Here is an 11570-nt window from a genome sequence, read left to right as displayed (position 1 = left end):
AGACATATTGCTCAGTGAAAACACTAAATGCTTCATATGTCTGTGTGTACATAATAATACACAGAATATATCAATAGTTTGCTTCTGGGTTAAGAATCTTGGGATCTGAGAATAAGGGTGAATTATTTTACTTCTTAGTGTTCAGATTTTTACCCACATATGTTATTACTTTACCAATATAAAATTCTTATGCCCTTCTGAGGGACACCAAATGACTAAATCAATTAATAGGATGAAATCTGAGAAGGGCTATCATAGAAATCAATACATCTTGGAATTTAAGATAACAAAGGATTAGATTGATAATTTAGATTCAAGGGACTCAGATCTTATCCAGTATCAAGCTTTACTAATAATTTCAAGGATATACGTAATCATAAGGCACAGGTAAAACAAAAAACAGGTCCAAGACCTCTAGTGCAGTTTCCCAAGACCTATTACACCACATCAGATGCACCAAGTTAACAGATGAGGTTTTTGTGAGGAATACGTTACTTCACTTTCATAGAAGGAGCCAGTTAGATGATGAGACATTTATATTTTATGTTGGGTTACACAGATTACATAACATTTCCAACCATTATCCATAAATCTTTATATTCCAGTCTGTTTACCATAAGCAATTCTAGACAATTAAGGAACATCCTGGTAAAAGAATTCTATAGAAAAAGATTTTTGCAAAAACCTTTATTGTTATGTGGCTAGGGCCAACTTTAGAATGTAACAACAAAAATATACTTAGGACTCACTAAATGCTTGCTAGGCACTATGCTAAGTGCTGTGCATATAAAGTTGTATAAGCAAATACCTGCTTTCAAGGAGTTTCCATTCTATTAAAGGGAAAATGACAGGTAAAGAGACATTTTTGATGTATTATGAAAAGTGCTAAAATGGTGGGAAGCACAGACGAAAAGAATTTGACAAAAGTTTAGAATGTCAGAAAGGCATCCTAGAGGTGGGAATACTTAAGCAGTCTTAAAGGCTGATTGAAGCTAGCCAAGCAATGAAGTGCAAAGGGCTGGCTGTCAGGCAGAGGAAACAGCACAGCAGAGACACAGAGTCTTGAAACAGGGGGCTCAAAAGGGGAAGTATCTAGAATTTCTCAGCTTCTGGTTTGGGTAGATACTGATACTGTCACTGAGAATAGGCCTTTGTTTTGTCCTATGGTGAAAAGTGTGGGTTGAGATTTGAATATATTGAATTTGAGATGACTGTGAGACAGCCACATAGATTATAAGCCAAGGTTAGATTTCAAATTTAGGAGTCCTGAGCATGTGAATGGCATTAAAACAAATAGAGCAGATATAAAAGTAGAGTATATTGATTAAGAAACTGCCTCTGGGGCCACTATTTAATAGTGATTGTTATTCTTCTTTACTCTTTGAAAAAGTGGGGTATTTCTTGACAAGGCTGTTATAAAGATTAAGGTAGAGAGTGTTTAGCACAGTATCTGGAGTTAGCAAATTCACAATAAATGGTAGGTATTATTATTAAGTGGCCCCAAAATAAGAGGATGAGTGTGCCAAGGAATCTAAGAGGCTAAGTCTAAATTCCTGACGTCAGATACAGTTTCTGCCCTCAAAGTACTCACAGTCTAGTTAGCTCCTTAAGGAAGGGACCATAATTTTTCTCATCACTGTATCAAGTACCCAGCTGAAATGACTGGCCCAAAGGTGTCCGGCAGTTTATAAGCTTTGGCTGGATGGTTGAGAGGAGGAGAAAGAGGCATATAGGAGAAGGCAAGTCGTGGAGAGGAGGGACTGGAAGAAAGAAGAGAGCTAGAAATGAAAGAGGAAGACTAGAGGCGGGGAGGAGGACAGTACGCTATGTGGGACCTGGCGTGGGGCGGGAAGAGGTTATGGCAACCTGGGCATGGGATGTGGTAACAGTGTATAAGGGAGGACATGTAGAAAGCCAGGCCTCTGGTCCTAGAATGGGCTGTACAATCACTTTTCTGTTTGTTTTCTGCATAAAACCAAACCTTCTTGGAGGCCAGAAGAAATCAGCCAGCTAACACACCAGCAAAGCTTTACACACTTTAATTTTGGGTTGGTTTGATTGAGGGCAGTAGGGTTCAGAAAGAAAAGATATCTCGACCTGGGCGCACTGGGACCAGGCCCCTGGTACCCATTTCCTCAGCTCTGAGGCGCCCAGGCCTCCGGCGCGAGGAGCCGGCCCTCGGGCGGGCACTGCTCTTCTGGCGCCCGCACGTTCCAAGCCTGGAACGCCGCGAGGGTGGGCCTCCGGGTCACGGGGTACCGGCCATTCCGGTCCAGTGGGGACCGAGGGGCAACGACGGGGAAGGGGTGCGAGAGGAGGCGAGAGGGGAGGGCGGCGGGGGCGCCGAGGGGCCTGGGCCGGCTATGGAGCTGTACCTCAGTGCCTGCTCCAAGGCTGCCAACGTCGCCGCCGCCAAAACAGCCAACAGCCGTCTGGCCGCGGACAGTCAGCAGTGCGGAGACGTGAGTGGCAGCGAAGACGGGTCATCGTTGTCCTCTGCCAGGCCTCCGGCCTGGTGGGCGGGAGCGGGCGGATGGCGGACGGCAGACGGTCACGTGCGGTCCGTAACCGTCCGGCTTCTGGCGCCCTCGTGCGGCGCGGCCGGTGGCGGGGCTCGGGCGGCACTGGCCGCAACTGGCTGTGGCGCAGCCACAGAGAGATGGTGACCGGGAAAGCGGAGGCCTTCCCGGCTGCCTGGCAGGGCGGGTTCCTTCGGTTGGAGAAGCAGTAGGCTGGCCTGAACTAACAGACCTAAAGGAAAGACAAAACTGTCCAATTGTACCTGACAGGGCACGCACAAAACCCACTTTCTGGGGGTTGGAGCGGCTCAACTACTGGATCTGCCTCTGGGGGTCAAGCTGCCTGTGATCCCAGGAGGCAATACGTTATACTATACCACGAAATTAAGTGAAAAGGTAAAGTGATGTTTAATTGTCTTACTTTGGTTTCTTTGTCCTTTTCTATTTGCTGTTAAATTCAGGAGCTAGCTACATCACGCCAAAGCCCCTTGAGGGAATTTGCACTAATGTTCGGGGGAAAAAATAATAAACCCATACTCATCTTAAGGTATGGTTTTGGATGCATACCAAGCAACTTCATTTAGTATGATTTGGACAGACTTATGGGCTAGAAAGTTTAGATTTTTAGTTCTGTCTTATTATGCTTCAGTAAATTATAAATTTATAATAACACTTCATATATACCTATTTATTGAGATTTAATTCACTAAGAAATAGGTTTGAAAGTTGGAAGGTATCTGTACTGGCTGGCGTTTAATTATATGTTATTATTTTAGCTAATAATAATTTGGACAGAACTCTCATTACAGGACACTTATCTATGTTTTGTTTTGAGCTGAATTATGTTTCACACATGAAGTAAGAAAAAAGTAGAGTTGAATTAAAATGTTTAGTACTTTAACCTTACTTTAGTAAAAGAAGGCTCTGCCTCCCTGAAGAGACTCCATAATTTGCCCCAGCCTCCCCATCTAGTCTTTTCTCCAATGCAGAGCCTCTGCTTTTTCCAGTTGGGGTCTTTTATACCTGCTCACACATACCAGTTAATACTTCCATGCCTTTGTTCCGCTTGCCTGCCAAACCTGACAATCCCTTTGCTCTTCTCCCCAACTATGAATTTGGGCCATCTTTCCGATTCCTTCTCAACCATTACAGCCCCCCAGTTAGCTTATATTTCCTTAGAATTTGCATTGCCCTTGGTTTGTTTAATTTTACTCAACACTATAATTTTATAATTTAAATTTTACTGGGTTATAGTGTATACTGCCCTCAAACCCGTTCATGTTTTTCGTCCTCCATGCGACTCCCTCTCTCAAACCTCCCCATTCCTTGATTCAGTAATTAACAGTGAAGGAAGTTCAATACATTCTTTTTGAGCAATCGCTTTGATCAATATTGCAAAAATTTCTACAAGGAAGAATTCTGAGTTACCCCCTTACCCATCTACTATTTATGATGTCATCAGAAATGAGTAGGTGCCCTTCATATATGATACTTGCCTAATAAACATTATTTCTTAAAGTAAATTTTGCTTTTGGAAAATTAATAGTTTCCCTTTTTAAAAGAAATTTATTCTACTAGGATAGAGTTATTCTAAGTTAACTAAAAATATGCTAACCTCACACAGTTTGACTAAGTTATACCCACACAAACCAGCTTTCCTAAAGCATGCTTGAAACCTATATCACTCCTCTTTATTATGTAAACTTAGCCCTGTCTTCTGCTTCCTCAGATATGTTTGCTGTATTACCATCTTATCTGTCAAATAGTAATTCACTTGTCAACTACTTTTTAAAAAGATGTTCTCTATTCTTTATTACATTCATTTTCCCCCAAACTCTTCATTTAATCATAATTAGGCACAATTTCCCTGAAGACTGACTTCTATATCCTTTTCTTTCAGTACAGTCTCCTCAATGAAGTGCTTTATATTTACACTTTGTTTCTTTTAATCGACAACAGATGCGTTATCCTGACACTAATGAGCAGGTTTGTATTGGGTTGGCCAAAAAGTTCATTCGGGTTTTTCGGTAACATCTTATGGAAAAACCTGAACAAACTTTTTTGGGCAATCCAATATAAAAGGTGTTCTTTGTTTACAGGTCAGTAGCCAGAGTTAGTTTTGAGAAACAGGCCGTCACAGCTAAAATTCAACATTTGAAAGAAGTTCGCAGCTAAATGTCAATGTCTAAAAGAAACAATCCACTCCTTTACTCATAATTGTTGATTGTTTCCCTTACAGGAAAGATCTAAACTTCGTATCTGGTCTCACTGAATTTAAGACATAGCCCAACAGAATTCCTTTTTCTTTTTCTTTTTTTTTTCCTTGCCTTCTCAGGGAAGCCTTGGTAATTAGGGAATTCTGCTTTACAACTTAGACCCCTTGGAAGAGATTGAAGTCTGGTATTAAGCAAGCAGTCAGAAACTTACAGGAAGCTTTTAAATGGATAAGGAACGCTAACATCCTATCAGATTCCCCAGTCTCCCCTTTTGTTCACATAGGAAGAATCCTCACACTTACCTTGAGGGAGTTCTTTTTAGGGTCCCACCTGCCAAGCTCTTTGTTCTGAATCTGACTGAGATGACTACCGCCAGACTGAACACAAATTGATACCTCCAGGCAGTTCTGGATTGATGAACGATATGTGGGATCATATAAATTGAATTGGATGCCTGCAGACAGGGCATGTGCTCTCAGGTTTGCCACATCTCCCACACATTCCAGTTACCTTTCACTTGAGCCAATTCCTGCTTTGACATTACTTTAGACTAAAATTTCTGTTGTTCTGGCCAAGAAAACCTAAAGGAAAGCATAAAGATAGGATGCAGAGAGAACACTTGAACCACTTCCACACCTATTTCCATCCTCAACTTATTCCCTTTCAGAGGTCCGCCCATTACCCATTATTACCATCCTGGTATTGAAAATTTTTTGAAAACTGTACTAAGTACTCACATTCCCCTCCCCCCAAAAAATTTTAAACCCCCTCACTTTGGTAATGTCTGAGCTTAAATAATTCATCTGCTTCCTCTAAAGTAACAGATATAGAAATATGACTGTTACCTGATATTTTCCTTCTTTTTTACGTTAATGACATAAGGCTGTATTTGGTCTTTACACATACGGAGAAACCTCAATCCCTATTAATATCCTTTATAACTGGTTCTTCAATATGTTGAACTTTATAATACAGACCTTGAATTCCTGCCTATCACTCAGAAGTCATTGGGTTTCTTGTATTAGATAAGACCTCAAAATATGATAACTCTTTAATTCACCTTTATATAATAACTCTTTAACATCTCAGTTTTACTTCTACTATTTTTTGCCAAAGTTGTTTCAATTAATCTTTGTGAAAGATTTTCTATTTTCTTGCATTTTCAGATTATTGAAATATAACTGATAATTTATATTATCTCTTTATCCTTTGAATACAGTGCCTTGATCTGGAAGAGGGAGGAGGAAAAGGGAGAATCTTAGTATTAGGTTTATACATTAAAACAAATTTTAAACTATTCCTTTTCTTTTCCTTTCCTCCTTCCTTTTCTAGCTTTGAGTCAGGGCTGTTGGAGGTGGAGGGGGGAATTAATTGAGTGAGGGTGGGTTTTTAGAATAATTCAGGTCAGTGAAGAAAAGAGGTAGGAATAAGCAGTTAACATTGCCCATTCCAAATTCTCCTATTGCTGGTTTTTCCCCACTCACATTCCCCTTGCATGCATTATTTTCAATGAATAATCTGGTCATTTTAATATGTTGGTATTTAAAAGTGAAATTCATTAATTGTACATTTATAATATTCTTAAATCTATGTTCACAGCTTTTTCGACCTTCTTATGGTTTTAACCTGACTGATCCTTATTGTCGACTTTTGGAAAACCAATATAAAAGTCTCCATGATCCACATTTAAGAGCCTACCATAAACGTAAAGATATCTTGAGGAGATTAAAGAAAGGTGGCTATGTCACCAGCAATAATAAAGTGAGTTGACGATAACTTCTTTTTAATCATGGAAAACCTCCAAGACTTGGTATAAGCTTGCTTCTGTACCACACTGGGGGGCCTGTATCACCTTTAACTTGGTCATAAGAGATACTTAATGGAGAATTCCATAAATTATTCAGTATTTGGGTCAAAGGAAACCAGACAACAGTTGTTTTCTAAATGAAACTACTTCCTCCTTTACCTTTTTACTTTGTAATATCAAAAGATGGTTACCAAATAATTTGAAGATATAAAAATAATTTTCTCAACTGTATTATCATCCTCTGTCTCTAATGGCACTATATGCTTGTCAAAGATTATGTCCCATATATTTTTTAAAAACTTAATAACCTAGCAAAATCCGCCTGATAGAGTCCTGATGGGCTCTCTTCTTATTGGGGTTGAACATTATTATTGCATTGGTATTTTATTTTAATAACTCCAGTCATATGTACTCAATTCCTTCTCATGGCATAAGTTGTATTAATAAAGTAATATTATTTGGATAGCAATTTCCTGTTGATTAATAATTTTAGAGAGATATTACTTACAAAATGGTTAGCAATTTATTACTCGATACCAAAATGTTATTTTTGCTCTGGAAAGTAATTGCTTTGATTTTAAAATATTTGTATTTATATATTTTGTTGTTATTGTTTTGTGTTTTTTTTTTTTTTTAGATTGTATGTACCTTGAGGGAATTGAATAAGTACAGGCAATATCTTACCAGTTTAAAATTAGACTTTGAAAGAAACTATATAAGAGAACAAGTAAGTTAAATACTTAAATTTGGTTTCTTTACATCGGGTTCGGAAGAAAGGTTTGTTTGTATACAAAGTATTTTCTTACAATATTTTGCCTTGAATTTGATAACATAAATAATTTTTCCACCTAAAAGTTTAGAGCAGGAGTAAATAATATTTTGAGGTTGCTATTTTGTGCCAAGAAAGGGAAAGGGACCAAGTCATCTATTAATATGCCAGTGGAGGCTGACAAAATTTAGAAATTAAATTGCTACTCAGACATGTCCCTTCTACCTGAGCTGGGACCAATAGAAAGAGTCTGTTGTGGCAGCAAGATCCTTAAGCTGGAAACCAAAACAGCTTAAGTAACAGGAGAGGAACAGTATGAATAGTTACAACATCCTAAAGGTGACTCAAAGAACATGTACACTGTGTGTTTATATTCACACACATGTGGCTGTGTTCATACAGAAAAAAATGTCCTTAAAGGTGAAGTGGAATGATATAGTATAGATTGAGTGGGTATAGTTAGTGACTTCCTTTCACATATTGACTCAAAGTTTGTGTGAGAGTGTGTGCACACGTGAGCCTGCGCCCATGTGTGCGAGAGTGAATTCAGGCTTTAGAGTGAAGAGAGTTGGATAAAATGAGAAAGGTGAGCATATGTGTACTTTTACAAGTTTATGTTCCAAGGTCAAGAGAGTTGTATAGAAATGAAGATGACTCCCCAATACTTTTAAATTTTCCTTATTTCCTCCCGTTTCCTCCTCTGTGCCTACAGTTTCTCCTCCACTTTCTTCCATTTTTTAAATTTCTTCAGAATGAGTAGAAAAATAAGCTAAAATATTTATCTTTTATTTTCAGAGAGAGAAATCTCTACTTTGGTTCAGTTGTCCATGTCTGCAGTGGATTCAAAATAGATTTAAATGCCGTTAGCAACTTCCCTGGAGGTCCAGTGGTTAAGACATTGCCTTCCAATGCAGGGGGTGTGGATTCAATCCCTGGTCGGGAAGCTAGGATCCCACATGCCTCAGGGGCAAAGAACCAAAAACATAAAACAAAAGCAATATTGTAACATTCAGTAAAGACTTTAAAAATGGTCCACATCAAAAATGCAGTTAAACAGAATTAGTTATTTACAGAGTATGGGAATTTTACTAAACACTAGATATAAAAAGGCATCTCAAAAGACAGTTTTATTTCTGGGAAATGTTTAAAAAAATTTATATATATACATACATATACGTATATATGATACACACTTTTTTTAATAGAAAATGCTTGCAAAACAAGTAAATAAACTGCAGGAAGACAATCAAATACCTGGACGTTCTGATGTTGCACAGTTCCAAAACTGGTTGTTACAGGAGGGCTCCCTGTCTGTTAAGGACCAGGAACGATTAATAAGGCACAGGTGAGATTGAAGTTAATGCATATTTTATGTATGTGATGTGGACCCAAATAAGTTGGAAAATAACTCGAAATAATTGAAGGTAGGAAATTTTTTAAAGTACCGGAGACAATTTAACTCTACTGTGAAGAGGAAGGGAGATCAAGAGGTACAGAAACTTGGGTGCCAAGGCTAAAGATGAATTCCTACTAGAAAAGATAGGTTTTCTGGGAGTCCAAGAGGTAATCCAAGCTGATAACTGAAGAACTAATCAAATCCAAAATCATTCCTATAGTCAGAGATGGTGGGAAAGTATCTTTAGCACATGTCTCTAAAAATAGTTTTCTTATGGGTCTTGAGGAAATTAATGCAAAGTCAAAAAAGGTTTGATAATAACTTTATCTAGTATTCATAAACATGCATTATCTGTTAAAAAAAAAAACCTGCAAGCTCTTTAGATATTATCTACTCACGTTCAATCATTACCTTTCCATAGTCAAGACTATTTCTTAGGAAGATATAGTATAGTTGTTTCCTCTTCCTCCTTCATTAAAGTGAGGAATTAAGCTGCAGTACCTGATTTTTATGTTCCATGGTAGTTCCATAATACATATTGACATACCGGAAACGCAGACTATAGGTGGAAGATTTGTTCAAGGCCTTGTAAATTACAAGGGCCTCAACATACGTCTTTTCTTAGGAAATTCAAATCTGATTTTTTTTTCCAGATCTGAAGTCAGTGTTTCAGCTATTTCAGCCTTCTTTGCAAACTCGTATTCCTAAGTCTATTGTGAATATGTAGTGTGCAAAATGTTTTTAATCATTCTGCTCCACATTTCATCATTGTCTTGGCCATAACAACAGATACATACATACATACATACATATATATATATATGTAGTAGGGAGACTTGTATAATGAATAAAATATGGTGAGTTCATGGGTCAGGCTGGCTTAAAGTCCATGAACAGAGCTGATAGAAAAACAGTAAAATTCCTGTAGCTCAAGAAATAAAAAGCAAGAAAGGAGGTAGTTTGGGAATATCAAAGCAGATAATGCCATCATAAGGAAAACTCCCAATTCATCTTCACTTACATTTGCACTTTTACTCAGATATTTGGATATGATAAGTAAAGAATTAGAACATCTTGCGCACACAGCAGAAGAGCAACGCCTTCTCCAGATGGATAGAGAAGAAAGACGACAGCGGGAACATGCAAGAAGAAAACTCAGTCTTCGTAGAAAAATTGAAGAGGTAAGAGACAACAGATTTGAAATATTGAGAGAAATTGTGTACAGTTATTTCATTTGTAAATAATTTGAGCTGTCCATCACACTTCTTGAAGTGATTTCAAGTCTAAACATTTTACCCACTTTGATCTTTCTTCACAGCTATAACACGCAAGTTGTTAGGTAAAGTGAGGATGATACCACAAACTACATATATGAGCCAATATCTGCTCTTAAAGTGATGATGATAAGAGTTACTAGATACTGTTTAACTCCCCTATAGCCCTCAGTGTGGAAAGGAAAAAATTTTAAATTTAGCTTTAGTTACAAATAACCATCCCTGCATTCCTAATAGGGTGCAGTAAAGAAAGTGCATTCTAAAGCCCATATATGACTTTAGTTACGCTTAACCTGATTTCTTTTAGGCTCTTGACTTGTTCTAACTTGCTTGTAAGTAGTGGACAAAATACAGAGGTTTATTGTGAATACATACTGAATACAGTAACATGGTGCTCTCTAGGAATGGAAGACAAAAGAAATGTTACTTCTGACAAGGATCGGAGAAGATATTAAAAGAGAAGCTAGGATAGAGGAACAACGGCGTAAAAGCAGAGAAGAGAGTGACAGGAAGGTAGGGTAAACTTTAACTTCTAATTGGGGCTATTTGAGGACAAGCTTTGGATAGCTTTGATTTTTGAATGTGGTTCACTTTGTGAGGTGATAGAATAGCTACCCCAAATGATTTATATTATACAAATCTGAAATTACAAAAAAATTTTCTATATTTTGGTTGCATTATATTGTGACTGTAATATAAAAAGTACTTCTTTATTATTTGATATAACTACTTTTGACTTTATCTCACACCACAAACTACACTTGTAATTCCTATAGAAAAAATTTACCTAACTGGTTGTTTTTCTTAGAATCAGAATTTCTTGGAGAAAGTTCTCAGTTTTTTCCCCACTGGTTAATTTTTTTAGAGTAACTGTTTTGAACGTAAAGTAATATGTAATATTTTATGATTTAGAGTATAATTCAGTATAAAGAGAAAGAAAATTCATTTGTAATCCCAGCACCACCCTATTAATTTATTGGTATACATACACACACAACTATATACACATACATTGCATAATATTTCTATGAATATTTATATAGTGCAGTAAGTAAATTCATGTTATTATTCCTCACAGGTTGTTTTGTAGATTGCTTTTTCATTTAATGAAATAACATTGACAACTCTCCAAGTCAATAAATATTAATCTCAAGTAACCTAATCTAAATGATTATTTTAGGTAATTTGTTCTTGACAAACCTATATGTAAGTATAAGATTAACATAATTTGGTTATACTGGTATATACTGCTATATAATTTTTTAAATATTGGAGATTGAAATATGTTAATCTTTTATTCTACCCTTCTTACATGTACCTTTTAGTATTGTCAGGGACTCATTGCTCATATGGCAAGCTCAGCTTATTCTAATTTACTATAATTATTATTTTCTAATATTTAATTTTTCACCACTTTTTTATTGGACTAGAATTGATTTACAGTGTTTTAGTTTCACATGTACAGCAAAGTGACTCAGTTATACATATACATATATTCATTCTGTTTTAGATTCTTTTCTCATATAGGTTATCACAGAATATTGAGTAGAGTTCCATGTGCTATACAGTACATCCTTGTTGGTTATCTA

General features: G+C 37.1%; 1 protein-coding gene across 1 annotated transcript in view; it reads left to right on the top strand.

Moving 5' to 3' along the window:
• The first annotated feature begins 2363 nt into the window (after positions 1-2363).
• FSIP2 (fibrous sheath interacting protein 2) overlaps positions 2364-11570 on the top strand; it is a 117412-nt gene continuing 108205 nt past the window's right edge. Inside the window, exons 1-7 of the mRNA XM_057746510.1 lie at positions 2364-2462; positions 2790-2915; positions 6335-6496; positions 7180-7269; positions 8517-8656; positions 9747-9888; positions 10384-10494. Of these exons, the coding sequence (XP_057602493.1) occupies positions 2364-2462; positions 2790-2915; positions 6335-6496; positions 7180-7269; positions 8517-8656; positions 9747-9888; positions 10384-10494 (870 nt within the window). The remainder of the gene's footprint in view (positions 2463-2789; positions 2916-6334; positions 6497-7179; positions 7270-8516; positions 8657-9746; positions 9889-10383; positions 10495-11570) is intronic.

Source organism: Hippopotamus amphibius, chromosome 8 (genome assembly GCF_030028045.1).
Source record: "Hippopotamus amphibius kiboko isolate mHipAmp2 chromosome 8, mHipAmp2.hap2, whole genome shotgun sequence".
Taxonomy (NCBI): domain Eukaryota; kingdom Metazoa; phylum Chordata; class Mammalia; order Artiodactyla; family Hippopotamidae; genus Hippopotamus; species Hippopotamus amphibius.
Note: the sequence above shows the minus strand (reverse complement) of the source record. Positions and strands in the feature narration are given on the sequence as shown.